The 24504-nt window shown below is 56.2% G+C and overlaps 1 protein-coding gene across 8 annotated transcripts in view; it reads left to right on the top strand.

The window, feature by feature from the left end:
- The first annotated feature begins 5411 nt into the window (after positions 1-5411).
- Positions 5412-24504, top strand: part of EBF3 (EBF transcription factor 3) — a 108529-nt gene continuing 89436 nt past the window's right edge. For 4 of the 8 annotated variants that reach the window (XM_036222945.1, XM_036222946.1, XM_036222942.1 and 1 more), the window contains exons 1-6: positions 5413-6054; positions 6160-6316; positions 6661-6724; positions 7454-7509; positions 10439-10512; positions 12103-12171. In XM_036222945.1, the coding sequence (XP_036078838.1) occupies positions 5921-6054; positions 6160-6316; positions 6661-6724; positions 7454-7509; positions 10439-10512; positions 12103-12171 (554 nt within the window). In that variant the 5' untranslated portion in view covers positions 5413-5920. Of the gene's footprint in view, positions 6055-6159; positions 6317-6660; positions 6725-7453; positions 7510-10438; positions 10513-12102; positions 12172-24504 lie in introns of all 8 variants that reach the window. The other 4 variants (XM_036222941.1, XM_036222940.1, XM_016157553.2 and 1 more) reach the window with 2 other exon arrangements.

Raw genomic sequence — 24504 nt, 5'->3', positions numbered from 1 at the left:
GCGGGCGCGTCCGCCGCACTGCCGCGGGCCGCCGCCGAGCGCGGCGCGGGCTCCCGGCTCGTCGTTAAAGGGCTGCACCTTTCCAGGTGGAGGGCCCCGCCGCGCACCGGCGGTCTCCCCAGCTCCGGCGCTGGTCCCCGGCTTCCTGCGGAGAGGCAGCCTTCAAGGTTGCGAGGCGCGTAGGGAGAAGCCGGGCTCCAGGAAGGCGAGTGTTGGATTCGGGATTCTCGCTCTGGCTGGGGAGCCCCAGGGCTGACCCAGAACGGCGGGCTCGGCCAAGCTGACCGAAGGAGCCGAAGCAAAGTTAGGACGAGGAGACAAATAATTAACTGTTTCCTTTCTTCTTTCGCTCGCTGCAGGAGCCGGGGCGCACGCTGGCGCTTTCTGCCCGCGTGGCGCGCCCTGGATTTTCCAGGGAGAGGGCTGAGCGAGTTCCGCGTCGTGTCCGCTGCCACCCCCCGGGGCCGGCCACTTGGAGAGCGCGTCGCTTGCCAGCAAGGGCGTGGGCGCGGCGCGCCCCGCTGGGGCCTTGTTCCCGGTGCCGGGCTCGGCCTGGGTCTTGCACACGTGGGCAGCAATTAGAACCTGACGGCGGGTGGACGGTTCTCCGCGCCCCTGGGGTCACGAGGTCAGCGAGGCCTCGGTGCGCGCGTCGCGCAGGGGCCGCGGCCAGCCGCCCGCGGTAGGTGGGAGCCGGGGCAGAGCGGAGGCGCGCTCTGCTCTCCCCTCCCCAGGAGGCGCTGTTCGTCAGACTTGGCCGCCTTGGCGGGAGGTGCCTGCGTGCTCTGGCCTGGAGGACTGAGCCTTTTTCAGTACTCGGAGGTCGGGCTCGGGAGCCTTAGCCTTACGGAAGGACGGGAGGCGGAGGCGGTGCAGAGAACAGGGCCCAAGAACCTGCAGCACTGACTTCTTACCTGTGCAGCCCGCCAGGCCTCCCGCCTGAAACGGCAGGAGCCAAGAGCCCGTTGGTGCGCCCTGTGTAGCCGGGGCGAAGCGCCCAGTTTCTTGCCGCTCAGGGCAGGCGGGACACGCTGCCTGGCTTGGGTTCAGACATCACATGCCTCCCGTGGGCCTGGTGGCTTCCGTCTCTGCGCAGAGAGGGCGAAGGCGCCTTCTCTGGGCCTGAAAAATCCACCCGAACATGGCCCAGGTCCCTTTGTGCGGGACTTAACAGGCTGGGGTGGCCGGAGCGCGGAGCCCTTGCTGGCCTGGCTTCCTCGGCCATGCGCAGCGTGACCCCGAGGTGCACGGCAAAGCCGGAGCGCGCTCGGCCTTGTCACTGACCCCGGTGGACCGGGTTTGCGAGTACAGGGCCGTCCCGCCCCCGCTCGCAGTTCACGGCACGTTCTAGGTGCGCCCTCCCGGGATTTCCCTGTTCCCGGCTCTCCCGGCCGCGGCCTCCCTCCGGCCGAGGCCCTAGGGAGGTCCTCGGTCTCTGCCTGTGCCTGGCGCCGGGCTCCCGCCCCAGGCCGGAGCCGGGCTGAAGGCCGGCAGCCCGTGCGGTCTGAGCGTGACCCCCGGGCGCGGAGGACGTGGGGGCGGGCCGCGCTCGCAGCTCGGCGCTAGCGGCGGGAACGCGAGCGGCGGGCCTTCGGCGCGTAGGCTGGCACCGGGTCCGGAGCGCTGAGTGGCCGGGCCGCGCAGCCTGGGCCTGAGGCCACGGCCCTTCAAGGGCGCTGCGCCTGGCCGCGGCCCGAGTGCCTCAGGGGGCTCAGCTTCCCGGAACCCCCGGCCCGGCTTCTTGACGCCGGAAATGCACCTTATTACTCTTTGGAAGGCGGGTAGGGCAGCCGGCAGGCTCTTGGAGCTCGGCCGCAAGCAAGAAAGGGCGTCCACAGAGAGCCCTGGTCGCTGGGCCGACGCTGGCCCTACGGCCAACTCCGCGCCCTGGGACCCCCAACTTGGCGGAAGTTTCTGTTTGGCTCGGATGCCGGCACCAGCTCGGCCCCAGCCCTCAGGCCTGGCGGGCACCCCGCAGCCGCGGAGCACCCGGACTGGGGCGGAGCGAGGGGAGGCTCAAGCCTGGCGCTCGTGGAACAGCCCCCTCCCGCGGGTGGGTAGTGGGCGCGCGTGGAGGGCCTGGGTGCGCGCGGCTGGCAGGGAGGCCAGGCTGGACTTGGGTGCGGGCGCCGCGTGGCTGTACCGCCCGGGCCAGCTGCGGGTGCTGCCGCAGCCCTGGACCCTGCTCTCTGCTCCCGGAGCAGGGCTCCCGGGGCGGCGGGCTCTGTCTCTTTAAGGTCACTGCCTGCTCCGGCACGACGTGGGGAGGACAGCTGGGCACTGGCCATCTGACTGACTCCGGCGTGACATCTGGGAGCCCACTGGTGTGTGGCACGCGAAGCGCTTGATGCCGCTATTTAAATGCAAATGTGAGGGGGCTCATTGAAGCCTCTCCCCGTAAATCCGCACAAAAGGAACACTTCCCACCCTCGAGGAGGCGGCGGCGGCGCGAGGGCCACCCGTGCAAATCGCGTTGAGCCGGGCCCTGAGCCGTCGCCGCCGCGGCCGGCGGGGTTCCCAGAGAAGGTCAGGTCCCACCCGGCCCGGCGGCCCCTGGGAGCCCTGTGTGCGCGCAGGCTGGACCCGCGGGCCGAGGGACCTACACAACTTCCGAAGTGTCAGCCTGCCCTTCCCCAGGCTTTCCCTGCTGGGGTGCTGGGCGCCCCTAGTTCCCTGGGAGAAGAGAGGGGCGGGCCGGCTCCCGTGGGAGGCGGCCCGGCGCAGGGACCGCTCCCCGCATCTCTCGGGGCGTCCAGGGCTTGCCCTGCAGCCTCCTCCCCTCCCCCCTCTGAGGCCTGGGCGCCCGCTCCCGGCTCCTCTCCGCTGCTGCTCCCGCCCCAGCAAAGCGGAAATCTGGGGTAGGGCGAGGAGGGGGCCGAGGAGGCTGTCCTCCCAGGCCTGGCCCCTGCAGGCCGGGGCAGAGACCCTGCCCCGGCCGCCAGTCCTCGTGCCCACAGCTCGGAGCCAGCAGTGGAGTGACAAAAAAGATAAAGTTGGTGAATGATAAAGACCGTATTTTCCACGCTTTGGGTGCGGGACCAGATGATCTAGAAAATGAGCTGAAATGGATTCAGCCTCCGAGCCTGTTGTGAGAGCAGCTGATTCCCCCATTTCGGGCCAGATGGCTGCTGAACACAGATTTGCATTCATTTTCGCTTAATATCGTCCAAAATAGTGGGGCAGCTGCATTTGTTGTCAAAAAGGTTTAAAACCCCTTTTCTTTCTGGGGCAGGATCGTTACCTTATGTGATGGGCTTATAGAACTTTTTTTTCCCTCTTTAGTCAACAGTATCAGATTTAGAAGGATTTGTTTTTAAACCTTCTAATTTGGTAATCAGATTTAAATCGCCTTGGCGCGTGTAATCTGAATTAAAGATACTGTAAATGATTTTAAGCATGATACTTTCGTTAGCGAAAGGAAGGGGGCACCTCCAGCTCTGGCTGGGCATTTTAGGAAGTATGCTACAAAGAAAGCATTGTTTCCTATTTCTAACTTCATCTTTCTTGAAAAGGCATTTTGCATATTCTGACAATGACGCTCGCCTGGCCGCTGGCCCTGCGTGAGCCCCAAGCAGCTAAACATGCAGAGACAAAGCGACTCCTCAACCCCGCCCTCCGATGATGCCCAACTTTATTTTGTGTTGTCTTTCCAGGAAGAAAGTATTCCTTCCTACAGTCTGCTGTGGGTAAAAAGGCTCTGGGCTTATTAGGAATACAGAAATTTTCTTTTAATTGATCGTGAATAGTTTCCATACACTTTGATTTAAGGTTATTAACATTCTATAGACAGTGGCATCTTTAATATGTGGTGATCGTTTCTAAAGACTAATCTCATTACCCTCAAATAGTCATAAAATATGATTTTATTATACTTACGTATTTAATTAGACGGCCGGCACGGAATGGGTTTTGAGATGGGACGGGCGCAACAGCTCTGATAATTCACTTATCTTTGGCGATAGTCATTAACCCCCAACACCAGCAAAATAGATTGCTTTCCAACGCATCTTTTTGCTCACCCCTTCCAAGAGGCATGGGAGTCCCCAGATAATGTAAATCGGACTTCTCTTTTCCCGATTAATTAAAATATTAACGTACACATGCTGCCAATTCATAGAAAGGAGAATGCCACCCAGCGCCGGCGGGGCTAGGGTGTCCTGCGACACCCTCGCACCCAGTAACCTGCTTCGGATTTGTTTGTTTTAATCAAAAGGGCCTGATTCCTCTCGGCAGGAAAGTGCCGGGACAGCGCCTGGCGGTCCCTAGGGTCTCCGGTCCATGCAGCGCAGACGTCCTTTGGGCGGGCGGTGCGCCTGGGCTCCGAGCCCCTGCCGCGGGAGCCGGGCCGCCGGGCCCATGCGCTGCCCGCGCCGCGCTGGCCTCCTGATTCCTGGAAACCGGGTCGGGCAGCCGCGCGCCGCGCGCTCACTCGGGCCCGGCGGCACCAGGGGCAGGACCCTGGCGCCCGCGGCGTCCGCTCGGGTTTGAGAGCGGCTGGCGCCGGGGAGGTCTGGTCAGCGTGCAAGGCGCGCAGCCGGACACCCGGCTCCGGGGGGCCGGGGAGGCCGGGCATGCTTCCTGTCCGCCCAGAGAGCCCAGAGCCTTCTTTGTCACTCGCCGCGCCTAAGGACAGGCCAGGGTACGGGGTTTCCCATGGTCACCGGGAAAGAGAGAGCATCTGGCAGAGCCCGCCTCCGACGTGGGTCCCCAGCCCGGCACTTGGTTGCCTCCGCCCGCGCAGGAAACCCAGGCGTCCGGCGAGGCCCAGACGTACAGACCGGCCCCCCAGTAGCCTTAGGTCTGCTTAGAACCCAGGCTGAGCTGCGCCCCCTCTGCCTTGGCGAGGGAGACCCCCTGGACCCCAGTCCGATGCTTGCGCCTCCGGCTCCCTCCCTGCGGCCCGCCCGCCTCTTCCCGCGTTTGCCTTTGGGCCGCCCCGGGGCGGGCTGCGGACCCTTGCATTTATTGCGTGCATTTGGGCAACTTAGGGCGCCACGGCACGGTACCCCCTCCTTTCCACCGAGTTTCGAGTGTGTTTCTGATTTCGGGAGGAGGTATTACGGGGGCCAAGCTGCAATTGTGCACTGGGTTGTTTCGTTTCAAGATTTATTTGGGCGAGTAGTAACTTCCTTGGCTGCGGGTGGGCGCGGGGAGCCGCGGTCGTGGCTGGGGGCGGCGGCGGCGCTTGGTGGCGCTCGGTGGCGCTCGGCGGCGGCGGGGCTCGCGGGGCTCGCGGGGCTCGGGCCGGCTCGCGGCGCCGTCAGGCAGTCAGTCGGCGAGCGCGGCGGCGGCGGCTTCGGCGGCGAGGGGCGCGGCGAGGGGCGGCCGCTCCCATATATGGCGCAGGCGCCGCCCCCCGACGTCACCCTCTGACAGCGCCGCTCCCGGGGGCTTCGAGTTTTGGCTCCCGGGAAAGGGTCCATTCCTCGGGGAGAGAGGGCTGAGTTTTGTGCGCCTCCGTCCGCTGCGCGCGCCGCTCCGGGCCCCGCCGCGCCCCGCCTGCGCCCGGGACTGCGCCGCGGCGCTCACTGCCCCGTTTATTTGTCTTTGGAGCAGGCGGGCCGCGCCAGAAGCGGGCGACCCCGCAGCGTCCTGCAGCCGCGGACGCCGCCCGGCTAGGATGACAGCACGTTGAGCGCGCCCGCAAACAACAACAACAACAAGCCGCAGCGCCCGGCCGCCGCGCCCCGCGTCCCCGGAGCCGCCGCCGCCGCCGCCGCCGCGCCCCCGGCCGTCCGGAGCGCCCGGCCGCCGCTGCATGTCGCGCCTGCCCGGCTCGGGCTGAAGCCGGCGGCCGGCCGGACCGCAGGCGCCGACAAGGGCGAGCGCGGCCAGGGCAGCCGCCTGCCGCCGAGCCCCGCGCGCCGCCGCTCGCCGAAGCGCTTTCGGCCGGGAGCTGCGGCCGCCGCCAGCAGTGTTCATGTTTGGGATTCAGGAGAATATTCCGCGCGGGGGGACGACCATGAAGGAGGAGCCGCTGGGCAGCGGCATGAACCCGGTGCGCTCGTGGATGCACACGGCGGGGGTGGTGGACGCCAACACGGCCGCCCAGAGGTACGTAGCGGCCGCCCCCGCGCGCCCCGGCCCCGGCGCCGCCGGGCGCCCGCCGCCGGCCGGCGCCGCGCCGCTCACCGGGCCGCTGTCCCTTTCCTCCCGCAGCGGCGTGGGGCTGGCGCGGGCGCACTTCGAGAAGCAGCCGCCCTCCAACCTCCGGAAGTCCAATTTCTTCCACTTCGTGCTGGCGCTCTACGACAGGCAGGGGCAGCCGGTGGAGATCGAGAGGACCGCTTTCGTGGACTTTGTGGAGAAAGAGAAAGTAAGTGGAGACACACTCACACCCTCCATCTTTCCAGAAGCGGGAGGCAGGCGGCGGCCCGGAGAGCCCCCCTCGGCGGCGGGCACGGCGTGGCGAGGCGCCCCCGCCGCCACGTGCGCGCGCCGGGGCCGGCCGCGGGCCGGGCAACTTCTCGGCGCGCCCGGACTCGTGCGGGGCCAGGAGAGCGCTGGGCTTCCAGCAGAAGTGACATCAGCGCCCGCTCCGAGCTCGGAATCCTGCCCTGCGCGAGGCCCAGGGGCCTCGGTCGTGGAGGGGGACCGAGCGCGGGGGCCGCGCGACCGGCGCCGACCACTCTAAACGCGATTATTTATCGTTACTTTCAGGAGCCCAACAACGAGAAAACCAACAACGGCATCCACTATAAACTGCAGCTGCTCTACAGCAACGGTAAGTGGCCGTGGCTGCTGCCGCCGCCGCCCTGCCGCGCGGGCTCCCCTTTCCCGGCGCGGTGAAAGGACGTAAAGATTTTGAGATTAAAATGACATGGATGTAAACACAGAATCTTCTCATGGCATAGAAGAAAACAAAACATAAACGATCAATAAGTCGATGGCACTTCACATGATTAACCGGCGGGGCTTGGAGCAGAAAGTAAAAGGGGATCGATGCCTGCTCCAGCTGAACATCACTTTTAAGTGACTTTTTTCAATTTTGCAAATTAATGTTAATTATTGAGATGGGGTAGCTGCGTAAACCGAGCATAACTTACTTCCTGGGCACGAGTTTTTAAAAAATCCTCGAGAGACATTAGAAAGAGTTCAGACCGTTTCCATTTCTTGCTTTCTGTTTTCTAAAAATAAAGGACCACATGGGCCCACCGGCTGCAGAAACCCGGCCTGCTCTCAGCCGCGCAGAATTCCTGCACCTTTCACATCAAACCCTGAGAGTCTTAAGGTTCCTAATTAAGAAAAGGAAAAAATAAATAAAGCGAGAAGCGATGGGGGTTTTCTTTCTTGCCTTTTAAAGGGCATGCCTAAGTTTTGCTGCATCATGAGGCAGCAGTCGCTGAGCCCCGGACTTCCTGTGCCCGTGTGCCCTTGCTAAAATCCTGATGAGAGTGTGTCCCTGTTTCTTCTTTTTCTTTTTCTTTCTTTCTTTTCTTTTTCTTTTTTGCAGGAGTCAGAACGGAGCAGGATCTGTATGTTCGCCTCATAGATTCAATGACCAAACAGGTGAGAAAGTTTAGCGTCTGCAGTAGTTTTCAGGGCTCAGCTGGGGTGGGCCTGGGGTTCGGAGACGGGAGGACTGACAAACGGATCTCCCGCTTTTGTTTTTCATTTCATTTCCCTGACGTGCTAATGAGAATTCCATATTTATTGGAATAAATGAAGCGATTGGTAAAATAGTTTATGTTGTCATTAGAACAGAACATATATGCTTTATTAAATGGCATGTGATTGGATTCGAATTCTCTCTTAATTAATTACGGTAATTAATATTTGACAGAAAATTTTCAAGATGGCCCTCTCCGCATATTTTTAAATGTTTCTCTCTCTCCTTGGAATCATTTCATCGATTTTTCCCCCCTGCAACAATGGCAGCGAACTCCTTACCCAAGTCCATTGACTGGGACTTGATTAGTTCATTTTTTTCTCCTTCCCAGTGTGATGGTCTAGTAACACGAGACGTTTATTTGGATTTAAAAGTTAAATGTGTTGGGGTGAAAAGTCACCTTGTTCTGCTCTAGTCCATCTTCACCTCTCGGCCCCCCATCTCCATAATTCAAACTCCGAGCTCAGGGGTCACCCAGACCCGGCCACTGCTCCGGGAGCAGCTCCTGCTCCCTCGCCCACCCTCTGTCACACCTTGTAAATAACATAATTACAAGCAGTTCCTTATGAAATTATGTAACCTGTCTTGGCCAACTTTCCACTGATAACGCCGGCTATCAGTAATGTGATTAAGTGCGGGAGGGTGCTCCTTGTGACACTGTGCAGTCTCCTGGCTGGGCTTGTGCCGGGTGGTTTGTCGTTGAGTTGTTTTAAAGATGGTTTTTTTTTTCCCCCTATTTTCTTAAAATAGAGGGATGGGGGAAGGGCAAGTCCGATTCGTAAATTAAATCCACTCGGCACAGATTGGTTTAAGATATGCTTTCAAGCGGGGCTTCCCTTTCAGAAATGAAAGTGGCGTCTTCGTTCCTGATGCTAACTTTAGGAATTGGGAGCCGGTGGCAAAAGCGTCCTGCTTCCTGCAGCTGGGCGCGCTCGCTTCCCGCTCTGCACGGCAATCAGTTTTCGGGTTTTCCTTCCCTCTAGAAAGTTTGTCTTCACCTAGGCAACAAGCGTGTTAGATTTTAATGTCTGCAGTGGTAAAACAGTGTGGTTTTCTCTCAGAGTAAAACAGATTTGACAGGTAAACCCTGCTCTTTCTGACAAAGACAGGCGGGGTGCCCTTCGGTAATTATTTCACCGGGAGTCAGAGAAGCCTCTGGAAACCGGGCTGCTCGGCGCTTTTCTTTCTTTGTACGGAAGGGCCGATGTTTTGGAGAACACTAGTCTAATCGAGAGGCGGGCGCGGGCAGCACTGAGGTCCCCAGTTGTTGCACAGAGGAGGAGGATTCCTCTCGAGTACACTTTTATTGTTCATTTAGCCGTGGACCTTTGCAGTATAAACAGGGCTGAAAATAAAGGCATTTAATCTCCTCTCGCTGACGGGGATTGGGGGGAAAAAAGGGAAAGAAATAGCCCAGTAACTGATCAAAGAGTCAATGGCGCTGAACCGACAGTTTATGGATTTCTGCTTGTGCTACAAAATAAAAAATAAATCAAATATAAATACGCGGCTCCCCCGGAGGCCGAGCCGAGCCGGTGCCCTGGCGCCGCGTGCCCCGCAGCCCGGCGGCCCGTTGGCCCGCCTCGCCACCGCCACCTCCGCGGTTTGGAGCGGGGTCGGCACGGAGACCCGGGGAGTGCGGCTCGCGGGGACCCCTCGCTCTTACCGGCGCGGCCGGGCTTTCTCGGCAGGGGCTTTGTCCGCCTGGAAGCGGAGGAAAGTGTCGGGAGTGCCGGGGGAGGTCGGCAGTGGTTTCCAGATCATTTTGGGAGGTGGGGGCGGGAGCTGGAGCGGGGACTGCCCTCCCCTTTCCGTGGAATTTTCTGCCGGGAACTTGCGGCTCCGGGCTCCCGCCCCCTGCCCCTCCCCCGGCGGCCTTTTCCCCGTTTTCTTTTCTCTTCTTTCTCCCTCCCCGCGCGGCCGGCGGCGGGGCCGGCGCGGGCGCCCGGCCCCGGCTCGGGTTCCCGGCGGCGGCGCGCGGCCGAGCGCCGTGCAGGGCGCACCGAGGGCTGCGCACCATCTGGCGGAGCCTCTGCTCAAAGCCCACCCGAGCGTGTGCTCAGACGCTGCCTTTTTACCCGAGAAAAATCATTGTTAGCAGTTTCAAAATAAACACCAGATTGGCCATTAGCACTTTCTTTCCAAATATCATCCGGCGAGGAGCACGTGGGCGCACGGGGCCGGCGCCCCGAGGCCCGGAGCACTCCTGCCGGGGTCCCGCGAGGCCTGGGCCGGGCGCGGCCACGCGCGGCGTCTGCGCCTGGGGCCGCCCGCCGCCCGCGGAGCCCGGCGTGGCCCGGGCAGCGCAGAGGCTCCGGCTCCGGGGGCGGCCGGGCGGCCTGCCGTGGGCAGCCGGGCTGGAGCGCCGCCCGGGCCGGCGAGCGCGCAGGGCAGGGCGGCCGCGGCCTTCGGCTCCGGACAGCCTGCTGCCTTGGCGGCGGCTCTTCCCCACTTCTTCAGCCGCAGCGCGTCCTGAGCGGCCTCTCGCAACACGCACCTGGGACTCGGTGTAGACAATGGCCCCGAGGACGCAGCCGGCGGTGGCGCGCGCAGCCGAGGGGCCGGAAGCCCGGGGCGCCGGGGTCGGGCAGCTCCGGCTCCCTGCGCTCCCGCGTGCCCCCCCTTCCCCCGAGCTGAAGGCCCCCCGCCTGGGAGAGGAGGCCGCCCAGGCCTCCCCCCGCTCCGGTGACCCCGCCGGGAGAGGGGGGCTTAGGTGGGCCGTGCCGCCGCCTCCACCCGCCGCGCACCTGCAGCCGGCGAGGACCGCAGCGCCCGGGCGCCCAAGCCGAGGGCGCCTCGTAACCCCCGCCTCTGCTTGACCCCGCGCAGGCCATCGTCTACGAGGGCCAGGACAAGAACCCGGAGATGTGCCGTGTGCTGCTGACCCACGAGATCATGTGCAGGTGAGCGGAGGGTGGGCGGCGGAGCGGGCGGCCTCGGCGCCAGCTGCGTCTACAAAGGACGCCGCGTCCAGGCGCCGCCACCCCGCCCCGGTTCGAGGAAGGCCATCGATTGAAATGCAATCGGCTGGGCCGCACGCGGCCGCCCAGGAGCCGGGGCTCATTTCCCCCCGGGGTGACGGTCACCGCGACCGGCTGCTCAGCAGAGCCGATTAATATGTCGGCCGTGGGCTGCGATGTCTCAGAAGTGAAAACGGGTCCCGGGTGGTGCAGGTGTCCCGGTGCCCGGGAGCCAGAGATCACTCGGAGTCGCTTTGCTGCTTCTCCAGCGCTCGCATCCTGAGCGGGACAGTCACCGTCCCTGATACCCGCGAGCCCCTGTGTGCTTAGCACAGAGCCCCGGGCGTGAGGCGGGACTTGACTCTGCCGCTTCCCGGGGCCGCCAGGCAGCATCCGCGGGCTGTGACCGCCTGCGTTCCCGGGGCTCGCTGTCAGCAAGCGATTTCCCACCTGTTTTTTTCCCTAAGTACCACAAGAGTTTCACCCCTACATGGCAAATAAAAATGCATCATTGACTCTGTATGTGCAGCAAGCGAAATACCGCTCGAGGAGTCGTAAGGACCTGTTTTGCGGCCTCGCAGGCTACAGTAGCGGCCCGCCGACTCTGAGGGGCATACTCCGCCCGGCTTCGACGCCGGTCGCCTAAATGCCATTTCTGAGCAGACATATTGTTACAGCGCTAATATACAAAAGCTGACTTTTTCTCATATCAGGTAATAAATATAAATTACAACCAATAAAGTGGAATTTCTTTATTATCCACTTCTGCATGTACTGCAATTAACATAGAAAGCGCACAGATGTGATTTAAGCTCTAAGTGGGAGACTGTAGACTTTCTTTAATCACTTTAGCTGTCAGCTTTAAAAGGCTTTATATACTTTGCCTACCATATGGTGTTAATTTAGCTAATTTAGACATGTAACCATTATACAAGTATGCTTTTTTAAAATGCAAGAAGCATAACATTTTTGTTTCATTTCTGCTTTAATTAAAGTTTCAATAACGGAGTTAAGGTAGGCTTAAAGAAGGAACAATAGAAGTTTCTGATAGATGGATGCATGCTTTTGTGGTTATAATTAATAAATGCCCAAAAGAAATATTGGTTGAAGGTGGCATCTTGCATCTTTTCCAGAAATAACAGCTTGACAATTAGAGGTAAACAAAAGCTGAAGCTGTGAAAAGTTATTCCCAAGCCTCCTGCCTCCCCTTCTCCTCAGTTCACTGCAAAGACAAACACCGACAACATGTTTTCCATATTTTACCATCACAATCTAGATGGCAGCTCTGTTACCCTCCCGCCAGGAACAGATACACTCAACTTTGCTCCTTCCGGTAGAAAGTTACAGCATAGTTGAGCCGCAGAGCACGTGAACTCGCTGCGTTTAAATGTGCCAGACCGCCTCGGTAGGATGACTTATTTTCTTGACTGCAGCCGCTTTACTGTCAGACTTACAAAAAAAAAAAAAAAATTACAAGTCGGGCACCAAAGGATAAAATGCATGTTAAAACCACTGTTTACGGTCACTCCACAGCCGGTGCTGTGACAAGAAAAGCTGTGGAAACCGAAACGAGACGCCCTCAGACCCTGTAATCATTGACAGGTAAGGGTGACTTCTTTATTTTTTCAAAGCCAGACCGCAGCAGCCACCAGGCCCTTTGCCTTGCTGGGTTTCCAGTGGCTCCACGGTTCTGAGTGTGGGCTCGAGCTCATCTTGTGCGCGCCATTTGTTGTCCGCGTGTGTGATCATGCACAGGTGGGTTGACTCGGAACCCGGTGGCTCGCTCTGTGGGGATTCGGTAATTGCTTGCGAGTTGTCAAGGGAAGCAGTTTCATCTGCCACTGCTCTCACTGTGAGGAGCACTTTATGCCTAGAGAGCTTCTGGCTTTAAACCCAGAGATATGTCATAAAATGCTTTTTTGCTAATTTGTTAACAAGTATTTCATTTTTGCATTATTTTTATCTCGGATGATGGCTGAAGTTGAGACTTGGGTGGTGGTGCTGGTGTAATTGTTGCCCGGCGTTAGAATGAATTTAATCTGCTCTGAATTAGTTGCAAAATGTCTCCTAATTTTTTCCCAATTGTGGCTGTCGTTTTATGTCAAGTAGCAAATATGTAACTAACAAACCAAAGTTGTTATAATTGAAACTAATTACACATGCTGGTTCCATTTTCCAACATTAATTTCCATAACCAGACGAGCCGTACGGATCCTTTGCGTTTGCTGCTCTTCCTCTCGCTATGTGTCATTTTCCTTGGGCCACGTTGCGTCCTCTTCTAAGCTGCTGATCGTCAGTCCTAATGATGTTCCCGTGCACTTGGTGTTGCTTTGGCTGCAGCAGCAGAAACACCAGCGGCCCCCCTGCTCGGGACGCTCCCCCGGACCGCTGGGTTCTGGGGACCTGGCGGAGGGGAAGGTTTCTTTCTTCCCAACAATGGGTAATGACAGCCAAAGGCCCAGGGTGTGATTGACTGCAGATTTGAAATTGGTGCCCAAATCGAATAAATGTTAGACGTGTTCATACGACACCAGTTTTGTGAAGCAGAGGTTTAGACTGTTTTGAAGAGGGGTTGGATTTCAGCAGCTTCCATTACAAAGTTATCTTTTGATCGTGAACTCTGCTGTCCAGTGTCTGAAAAATTAAACCCGGAAAACTCTATGAGTTAAGCCTAAAGAAATATGCGCCACCAGTGGAGAGCAATGCCGATGTCTAACTAGCGGGAAGAGCTGTTTGCTTAGTGGAGAATGCTCGGTATCTGCCAGAAGGGACAGCTCTCTTATTAGTAATCAAATAGGGCTGACCAGTTGTGGCCGTCACTCAGGCAGTTGAGAACTAGTTGAACACTTTACAGAACTCGAACTGCAAAAATCAATGTAGTTACATCTGTGTTCGGTGCCGGGGCCGTGGCGATCATCCGGCGTCCGGGGGTCGTCCTGTGGCCACGTGTGTTTTATTTTCCCGATTGGCTGAAAGTGTTTGTGCGGCTCTGGGAATCTCGCGTCAGATGCGTGAAAAGGCTGTGCGTGTTTGCTCGTCACGCGGGGTCGTGAAGCGTTCCGTCCCCGGAGTTGTCTTCAGTGGGTGATGTCGATGTGTTTTTCACGTCGCGAGGTTTCCAGTGCGGCTCGATGGCGGGGCGGCCTCGTCGCCCACGCTCCCGTTTCGGATGCTGCGTTTTCCCTTCAAAACCACTTTGGGTTTGTGTAACATTCAGTCATCTGGTGACCGTGGATCCTGACTAACCCTTGCCACATGGTGGGAGGACCCCCCCCACCCGGAGAGGCGAGGGTGTGTTCCTTAACTCTGGTCTGAGTGGATGCGCTCTTATATTTGGTTAATTAAAACATGTGCTGAGGTGACTGATCTCTCTCTCACCTAAGAGAAGTTTGTGATCGTTCGGTATTCCAGAAGCAGGAGAGGAGGGGAAAATGTAAAAACATGTGGTTAATGGGTTTACCAAGTTTATTTGAACGAGGAGGATTGCAGCTCCATTTGCGCCTGGCTTAAATGCTTCGGAGGTCTTAATTATTGATGAAAAATCTGTTCTGCTTCTAAATTCAAAGATATGACAATTTTATGGGAATTTTAATCACCTTCCATGTTAGGGATGTTAAGGTAAGGTTAGTTTTATGTAATGACAAATAGCATGTACATTTTTACCATTCTTAAGAGAGCTGTCACTTACAATGACAAAGTACTATTTGCATTTTGTTGCTTGATGTGAATCCTTGTGTAATGATTGCGGCATGGGCACAATCTTCAGTTTGGGGCATATTTCTAGGGGGAAAATGAAGACTTTGCTGTTCACCGAGGCAAGTTGTGCTAATCAGGGGCAGGGAAACGCCCGCAGGAGGGGGCCGTTTCAGAGCTGGGCAGGCTTTTGCCACCGAGATGTGTTTCAGTTTCATAATGATAATCATTTCTGTGGGGTGCGTGTGGCCTCCTAAAGTCAGTTGCTCATGCTGTGTTTCTAGCCCGTGTGTCCTCACGAGTACCGCAGAGTAACATACCCCGTCGGGTCGGCGAGTCAGCCCACAGGTCCCCATCGGCGCTGTCAGCACTGGGTTAGTTGGCTTAAAAAAGAATTACATACAACGTGCTTCGCCAGCTCCGTGTGGCCTTCGGATACATTTAGCAGGGTCTGACCAGATAAGGCATATTTGTCCTGAGGATATAAACCAATAATTCCAACCTGAATTGAGATCAATGGGCCCACATTTGTTCTAAGCCACTCCGAGGCTCTTCCGGCAAGCCGAGCCGCCTCTCCCTTCTGAGGACGGAGAAGCCAGCTCCCTGCTCTGGAGGGCGAATCACATTCTATAGACTCTGACGCCTTCAATCAATTAATTACACAATTTAGTTCCGTTATCTTTCAGAAGCATTAAATGCTTATGAACAGCGTAGAAGACCCTTCAGAGCAAAAAAGAGGGGGAAAGAGGGTCTTTTGCGTTACGAAACCCTTTTATTGTGAAGGTTTCACTTACCTTAACTATTTTCTTCCTCGTAAAACAATGCTAGAGAAACCATTTTTTTATAGCTCCACAAATATAATTATACTACGGTGCATTTAAAATGACATAACAACTCATGGGGTAGAGGAGACACGTAAGGTTGTGAAGTGAATCGCGCGGCCGTTGGGGGCGCGGAGGAGAGGCGCGGGTGGAGGGCGCGGGGCCCTGCGGGGGAGGGGCGCGCGTGCACCCATGCTCCCAGACCCGCGCGCGCGCGCGTGTGTGTGTGTGTGTGTGTGTGCGCGCGCTCACGCGCGCAGGGTTTTACGGTACTGCTGAAAAGGATGGGGTATCGTTTTCTGGGAAAACACAAAAGCAGATGGTCTTCGTTAGGGACACCCATTGTCCACACATCCCGGCTGTGAGCAGATAAATCTCTCCTGTTTCACCCTTGCATTCCAAGGGCTGTAAATGATTACAGGATGTCGGTGTAGCTGCTAAACCAAAACCACACTTTGGCCACCGTCCTCCTCCCGTGCCATCGCGGTGCTGCCTCGGGCTCCGTGGAGGTGCCCGGGGGCGCCCGCTCTAACCCCCCTGGTCCCCGCTCGGCCTCAGCGGACCGGACGTGCAGGGTCCAGTTGTCAAAGCTGGGAGGGCCGCCGGTGGGGGCGCCGCGGCCGCCCGAGCGGGCCGGGTCGCGCGCCTTGCTGGGTGCCGCGCCCGCAGTGTGCTCGGCGGGGCGGTTCCAGATGGCACCGGCTCAGGGCCGGCCTCGCTGGCATCTCTGCGGCCCGCAGTGCCCCCTCCCCAGCAAACCTGGCACCGGCCTGCAGAGTTCGGGAGACTTACCATTTCCAAGTCTGTCCTACTTGCCTGTCTGCAAGCCAGACATCTGCTTATCCCATTTTCTTTCATACAGAGTTTGGAATAGCTTTAGTTTGGAGGGTGGGGGGTGGGGTGGGGAGGAAAGTTTTGTCATATTTAACAGCTGTTACAAAATTTCAACCTTGTGGGCTCTGAAAATACTTTTCAGCTGACCTCAGATTTTTATACATAATTGACATTGGGTTGTAGAAAAATATTATTTACTTAACCTTTCATTGTCTGCGACTCCACATCGTCTTTGGTCGGATGCCCCAACTACCACCCGTTTTAACTCTGTGCCCCTCAGCCCCCCAAGGCCTCACTCTGATTCACTCGTGAGTTTTAAGTTTACACCTTTAAAGTGACTGCAGGACGGGGGCAGTAGCTGAAGACCAATTGGAGATTTTCTTTTCTTTCTTTCTTTCTTTCTTTCTTTCTTTCTTTCTTTCAGTCAACAGTGTTTCCTTTCACTTCCTGTCACAAAGGTCACAGAGAGCCGACCTTTGCTGGCAGTCCTCCTCGCTGAATTATTCATGGCATTGACTTTTTGTCAGCACACACAGTTGTGCTCTGGGACATTTTATTCATTTACCTCATTTAAAGCGCCTTTCTGCACCTGTTCAAGTATTAATATCATGTAATTTGGGCCTAATGCCGATTTTGCTGAACACTCATTATATTTTTTATTAGCTATATTTCCAAACGATTATGTATGATTATTACCAAGCCTTACAAACAGCGCCGGGGTATTCCCCAGCCCCCTACATCTTCTTGTCAGGTTGTTTTCAGAAGCGGGGAGGACAAACATTTGACCAGTCCCAATGTTTTTATTCCTACTCCATCTCCAGGCACAGAACTTAAAGCTTCCTCCCTCATGGCTTTGCACGGCCGTGATTAAATCCAACTCTGAGGGAGCTGTACAAATGCCAGCGTTTATAAGGTCAACGCTTTTGTTAAAAATGCTATGTAAATGAGGATCTGCAAAAAGGGACATTAAATAAAATTAAATTCATTGTCTTCTTTAATGTCATTTACATTTTGGCTAAGCCCCGGCCTGTCAAGGAGGATTTTAAAAATAATTTTAATTACACACCATTTAGTGATCCAAGGTTTGCGATGCAGCAGCATTTGGATAACCTGCAAATCGGAGACTGTTTATTAACTTCTTAAACGACAGCTTGTCATTTCATCTGCATGGCGCAATGAAAACAGTATAGTTGGGTGTTAATTTCTCCTTCTCGGCTTCCTTAGAGCTGTGAACGCGCTTGTCAGCGAGCGGGCCTCGGCCTCCCCGAGTCCTCCTCTTGGCGCTGACTGTGCGTTTGAGACGCTCTCTGGTCCAGGGCCTGTTTTAATGCATTGGGACGTCAGCGACGGGGAAATACGGCCTAGAAACTTGGCGACGCGAGGGCGGGCGCACTCTGGAAGACCGCCGTGGCTGCGGAGCCTCCGACTCTGCCTGGCGCCGGCCCCGCTGGCTTCGCCGCGCTCAGGTGTGAGCGGCTGTTTTGGCCCCTGGCACGCCAGCTGAGAGAGGCAAAAAGCTCGCCACGCTCATGCATCCTCTAATAATTTCCCCCCATAACCCTCCGAACACAGACAGAAAAGGAGGAGTCGCATTGTGGAGCCACCGTGACAGGCTCTCGCTTCGACAGGGGGACACCGGGAGCGGTTCCCACTGTGTATGTCCCTCTTCCTGGCAGCCCCGGGATTGGAGTCTACACCGCACGTGCTAGGTCTGCGTGCCGGCTGCCACCGTGTGCCAGCGGTGAGCGCGGCCATGGCCGGGGCGGGGGGAGGGCAGTCGGCAAGGCTGCCACCAGGCCCAGAGCCCACACCTCTGGTCTAGGCCGAGGAGGGCGGCCTGCGGAGATTTACGGCCGCCTGGCTTGGGGGAGGACTCCAGGGCCAGGCCAGCGCAGGGCTGGGTTTTAAAACGAGCCACACACCCCTAATGACTTCCGCAGCGCTCTGAAACACGCCGATGCCCGTCGCTCGTGCACAGGAGAAGCCTCGGAGCCGCTGTGTGCCGGGCCGGGGCGGCGCTCGGCAGCGCATGCAAACGCGGGGGGGGGGGGCAGGGGGGCAGGGGGGGGTGCCGGGCGCAGGGCTGTCAGAAGCTATAGTCCAGGACGTATGTTGACGCAAGCCATGCCGCGCCTCTGCGGCGGCCTGATCAGGTGAAAAGCAAAGATATTGCCAGTGCCTGTAATTGTGTTAGGATGGCTTGGATGAATTGGATTACCTTGTGGAAGGCCGTCCAAACTCGGGGTTCTGTTACGCATGCTTACAGGAAGCAAATAATTACTCTGTGCACCAGAAGATAATTGGGGCTGGCCAGAGGCCTTCCCATGCCGCCGAAGAAGCCGGCGACGCCGGCCCCGTCAGAGCGTTTAGGAGGCGAGCCAGGGGGCCCGTGGTCCTCACTGCACGCAGGTGGCTCACGGGGAGGCTGTAATTTTCGGTTACTTTTCAAAGATGGTGAATAATTTATCAGAATTCAAACTAACAGCGGCAACGGGAGGCTCGTTGGAGGAGATAAAAATTCCAAGCGCTAATGATGGAGATTGTCGTTCGTTGCAGACAGGAAGTGATTGACATGTAGGGGCACAGGAAGTGAAAACTCACGGAGCTTAACCTGTACTTGGCAAGGCTTCGAGAGCTTACACTCCGAGAAAATGAAAACCATTCCCTCCCGCCGGCTCGCCAGAACACAAGCTCCTCTTGTTTGTTTATCTTCGTAGCAAATCTCCCAAAAATGTTTGTGGTCAAAACCCTATATAATGAGACATTATGCTGGCATTATTAATGCTTTAAAATAGAAATATGCCCATAATTTAGAGAAATAAGTGGAGGAATTTTATGTGTCAAGGGTTTTTCGGTGGTATTTTATAAGCTCCTTAGACTTTGGGGTAACTAGCGTTCATTAAATCGCAGAGGCTCGAGAAAACTGTTTTCCAAACTCTTTATTCAGAAAACAGCCAGGCATATCTGTCAACATCATAAACGCTGTAAATTGGCCAACAATCAGATGACGAGCCCTGTGGGGGGGTAATAGGGAAACTCTCATTTTGGTTGTTTTCGAATCACTCATTTCCTCTTCCCTTTACAAACAAAACAAATGAAAAATATCCCTCCATAATTCCTTCCCAGAAGTCGCTCAGCCAGAAAACACCATGCATGGATGCGGCAGCGGTGGCCGCGGTGGCCGCAGCGGAGGGGGCCGCGCCGCGCCTCCCCAGTAATTCACGAGGAAATGAGTTTAGCATGTGGGAAAGGAAGGTTCCAGTGTGAGCCGTGGGGGGACGCAGGGCCCAGGCCGCGCTGGCGGAAGGAGTCGGCTCCAGCGTGTCTCTGCTGGGTGTGCGGGGCGCGCACATCTGGGGCGGGGGCCGCCCTGGCCCAGACGCAGCCCCAGCCACCCCCCCGGCCGCGCCCCCGCCTCCGCCCTCCCCCTCCCCCCACGCCCAGCAGAAAACAGCCGGGGCAGGGTGCCATGTCAGAACAAGACAGCACTTGGCAGTGTTCAGGCCCTACAAACATTTGCCCTCGTGATGACGAATTTCCCAAGCGGGGAAGACCAACCTTGACCCTTGAGGCCTGCCACCCGAGTGCGGGCTTCAACAGTGGCCTCATACAACCCGCCCCCTATCCCCCCGCCCCCACCCTCCCTGCAAATTTTCATCGAAATGGCCATTCTGGATGTTATGGAGTCACCGGACACAGGTCCGGAGTCCACGCCTGGTCTGGGGCCCTCTGAGGGTGGCACAGCACGAGCGTGGGATTCGATGACGGGCACGGCGGGCAGCCCGCCCCCCCGCGTCACGCCCGCGCGGCAGGGCGCGGGGCCCGCACAGGAGCCCCAGCGAGCGAGCGGCCCCTCGGGTTTTAGGTGACGCCCAGCAAAGCCGACTTGGCATCGGGGAGGGGGAGGGGGTGCAGGAGGAGTTCCCCCAGCGTCCAGCGGTGTGGCCGGCGGGCGTCCATCTAAACACGGTTCTGACGCGGTCCTGCGGATGCCCTTCCCCAGGTGTCAGGGCCCAGACCCTCGTGTCTGGCTCCCGGGAAGGGCACCCCGCGGCCAGGAGGGCAGACTGCGAGACAGAAATGGGTGCTGGGGAGCTGGCGCCCAGAGGGCAGGGACACGGAGTCGCACCCGCGACAGGCCACCCCAACTTGGCATTTTGTCCCTTTACATTTGACGTAGGTATCCTGATAATGCTTTTTGGAAAAATTAATAGACTTTATTGTTTAGAGTAGTTTTAGGTTTTCAGAAACATGAGCAGAAAGTAGAGTCCCCATAACCCCCCCTTCCCTATCAGTAACGACTTGCGTTAGTGTGATACATTGTTGCAGTCAGTGAACCACCGGTGACATGTTGTGATTAACTAAAGGCCGTAGTTTACATTAGAGCTCACCCTGGCCGTTGTTCGCAGTATGAGTTTTGACAAATGCGTGATGACAAGTGTCCCCCGTTTACTATCGCAGGAGTTTCGCTGCTCCGAAGGTCCTGTTGCCCCCCTCATTTAAGCCCCTGGCAACCGCCGATCTTTTCCCTGTCTCCACACTTTCGTCTTTTCCAGAATGTCCTATAGTTGAAATCGTATAGCGTGTAGCCTTTTCAGACGGGGTTCTTCCGCTTAGAAATATACATTTCACTTAGAAATATACATTTAAGGTTCTCGCATGTGTTTTCTGTGGCTTTATAGCTAGCCACTGATAATACTTTTTGGATTTCATTTTTTTTTTTTTCCTTAAAGGTTCCTGAGAAATATTTTCCTTTCGTTTAATGTCCTGGTGTTTTGTGATCTTTGCTCCTGAGCGTATCGTGGCGCATCGTGTTTTGATACTTGGTTGTTGTCTGTGGGATTCTCGTGGCTTTTTGGCAGTTTACTTGTCCCACCCCATTTTTTTTTTTTCTTAAAGCAATTCACTTCTTTGCAAAGAAATGAAAACATTTAAACTATTTACCAAGAATTTATTGAAGCGGCACGGCTCAGTTCTTGTTTATTATCAGGGCATTTTCCTATAGATAGTTTTTCCAAGTATTTAAATAGCACAGGCCGTACGAGGAGGATGAGTAAACTGTTGGGAAGGCAGATGTGCAGCACTGTGGCATAAAAATGGAATGAATTCAGCGTTCAGTGTAGTCGTTGGGTTTTTTTTTTGGTTTAATAAATTAAACTACAAATTTTCCTAATTGCCAAACAAAATGTTAGGCCAGCTTTAGCCATTGCGGACAGTAAAACACAACATAAAACCTGCCGAGAGTTATATGTGGTATTTAATACGAGACAGAGTAATGCAGGTTTTTATGGTTAAGCGCGAGCTCTCACCCATAGCATTTGTTCCACGTTAGGGGAGGTTTGTGAGCCGGGCAGGGCGTGGGGCTGGGGTGGCCCCCGCCGCCCTCCGGGTCTCCCCTTCCTGCTGGGCCGTTACGGGGTGGTCCCCATCCACTTCCATTTCCTCAATGAAGCGGTTCGTCCTCTGACATAGGAAGATCGGGCCAGGAAGTAAGTGGGCGTTGGATTGGACGGGACGCCCATCCCCATCGTCCGAGGTCAGCGGCCCGAGCCGGCCACCGGGCAGCAGCCATCAGTTACGGAGAGGCCGGCTGCCCATCGGTCCGCGGCCGGTGGGGGCCCCAGGGAGAGGTGGGAAGGATCTGGGAAAGTGCTTTCAGGGGGAAAAAATGGCAATAACTATCATTTATTAAATTTGACAAGCAGGTTCTAAATATAACAGCCCTTTCCCCAAGATCATTACTTTGAACAAATAAATGAGTTATGCAAGTTAATAAACAGGCGGCTGGGCCCCGCGCCCAGAGGCGCACCTCATGCAGCCCAAATGCAGGTCCCGCTGGGTGCCGCTGCCCCCGCCCGTGAGAGGTTCTCTCCCGCGTCCGCCGGCCACCGGCGCTTCGGTGCCGGGCTCACCGCTCCTGCGGAGTCCAGCACCCCAGCTGCAGTCCCAGGGAGAGCTGCGCCGTGAGAACACACTTGCCTCGGTTCAGAATAGGATGACACAGAGATGTGCATTATGGTTTTAGAAAGGCTTTCGTCCACGAGCGGGAATAAAGCTAGGTGCGTTAAGTGCCTTTCCACTTTAAGGAAAAAGCGATCTGGCTGGCACAGTGTTGCGGTCAGGAGCGTGTTCGCTGGGCTGAGGGTGTTTGTCATGACAAGTGACTGCTGCTCATGTTTCCTGAGACCCCATTATAATTATTCCCAGCAATTACAGCATCCAGAACCCCATTCCAGCCCCAAACACATTTGTTCCCATTTATTAGGCTGTGAGCAGTAACTAATTTACATTGTTTCAGAGTTGTGTGTTATGGTAATTTATTGCCTGTGCTGGGGTCACACAGAGTTGACCAGTCGGTAGGGCGACCCCGGCAGGCGAGGGGAGCGGCTAGAAGCATGCGGGCCGCGGAGCGGGGGCCGTGGGTGTGAAACCCGCCACGGCCTTTTTAATCACGTTTTGATTTATTCTCTGTTACATGACTCGCCTCACTCTTGCTCCCTTTCTGTTTCTTAACAAATCAGAGCCTGGAACGGGATTTTTTTTTTTTTTTTTTTTTGAGGGTGTGGGGGGGCGGTGAGGAAATGGAAGCGCTATCTTCTAACGAGTGGAAACTTTTACTAATGCCCTGAATAAAATATTTGTCAGCGGCCTCCACTAAACGTAAAAGCACTCCGCAGAGGAAACAATGCCTTAACTGTTCCCTTCTCATCATAGCGGGTTTCGTTATCAAGTCGAGGAAAAAGGCTTGTTTAGGCGAAAATAATGATCATAAATAGAGCTGTATAGTGGGGCTCGGAGGAAGTGGTGACAGCGTCTGCTAGCGAGACCTGCAATTCGAAGGAAATATGAGTGTTCTGATCCAGGGAAGCAGTAATTATCTTTTTGTGAAGAATGTACAATGGTGTCGGATGATGAATTGATCGCAGATTGGAAGCGTGGTTTCACTGTCATGTGCGGAGATAAGAGGGAGCCCCGGGACTGCTCATTGCTTCTGCTAGTTCACAGCCAGCTAGTTTATTAGCACAAATCCCAAATGTTTAGTAAACTCATTAGGTTCCATCTAATGCTAATTTATCATCATAGACGGAACCCGAGCAGGGGCGGCCGGAGGCCGGCGCGGAATCCGCACGATTTGCAGAGCGTTCTGATCAATCACCTCGGCACCGCCCGTTTCTCTTCAAACGCTGTAAACGGGCCTGAACGACCCATCGGCTTAGGCCGTGGCGATCGGTGAGGGTCCTCGGAGTTATCTTGCCCGTGATGGTTATCTGAAAGGTTAAGAAATCCTGTAGGGCCTGGTGCGGGGAGAGCGGCAGATCTGAGTGCCGCGCCACCCCCTCCTGCCTCCCTCCCTCCCTCCCTCCCTCCCCCCCACCTCCCCCCCACCTCTCCCCCCAGCCCTCCCCCCAGCCCTCCCATTTCCCTTTTCCTTTTACAATCCAGTCACAGAGTCGAATTCAAAGAATTTCCTTGCAAAATCAGTTTACCAAGAAATGCATCATGGTACATAAATGTCAAGTACAGTTTATTCTAAACTTCAGACAGTGTTTTTCTTTTAAAAAATCAAGCTTTAAATGCCCAGTTCTCCTGACATTTTCGTACATATTCTATAGTGTTTTCGAAGAGGATAATAACCTTTGCTTGATCCCAGGCAACAGCTGCAAAGATAATGAAATTCTTATGATATTTCACCAGGTAAAATGTGAATTGCAGAAGAAAAGCTATTGAATTTTTATGGATCTTAATCGCATAAAATGAGATTCATGGGGCATACGTATAACTGTACTCGGTGGACCGGCCGCCTGCAGTTGCGGGAGGACCCGCCGTGCGGCGTGAGGGGCGCCAGCTTCCGCCGAGGAAACGCTCCCCAAACGCCGCCTTCGGCTTGGCCCGAGAGCGATAATGAAATATGACAGAAATTTCCCCGTGCCGGCTCTGCGGCGGGAGAGGTCCTGCACGGACCTGTATTAATTCATCTGACTTATGTTCCCGGTCTTGATTTACCTTATGATTAAAAACTTCTGCAGGTTTGCTCACCAATTGAAATCAGATCTCATCCGCAGCCCGGTGGTATTGATCCCTATTTAACATCAAGGCTCGGAATTGATTGGCATTGATTAACAATAAAAATGCCCTGCTCCGCGTCCAGCCGCCAGGCCAGCGTCCTGCAGGAAGTGCGCTGGGCGTCCTGCTCCTGGGCCCATCTGCCGAGCGACAGGCTCCCCCCGCCCCCTGCAAGTAAACAGTAACTGGGTGCTGGGCCGGCAGTGCAAATTGATTTTATTCTTGTTGTATGAGATAAATATCTTTAATAAAATTCTCATTTTATTTAGAATTTTAAAGGAATGACTTGATTACCAGAAGAGTGGTATTTTTCTTTTCGCACGGTGTAAAAATCATGGGTTAAAACGCGAAGGCTGTCACAGCGGCACACGGGCGGGGTCGCGCGCCTCGACTTGGGCCCCCCCGCCAAGCGGCGGAGCGGGCACGAGTCGCGCCGAGAACGCACGCGCCGGGCCTTGCGCGCTGCCCGTCTCATGGAGCACGTCACAGTCTCGGCTGCGGCTGCCGGCCGGCTTCCTTCCAT

The sequence above is a fragment of the Rousettus aegyptiacus genome, unplaced genomic scaffold (assembly GCF_014176215.1).
Source record: "Rousettus aegyptiacus isolate mRouAeg1 unplaced genomic scaffold, mRouAeg1.p scaffold_m13_p_6, whole genome shotgun sequence".
Taxonomy (NCBI): Eukaryota; Metazoa; Chordata; class Mammalia; order Chiroptera; family Pteropodidae; genus Rousettus; species Rousettus aegyptiacus.
Note: the sequence above shows the minus strand (reverse complement) of the source record. Positions and strands in the feature narration are given on the sequence as shown.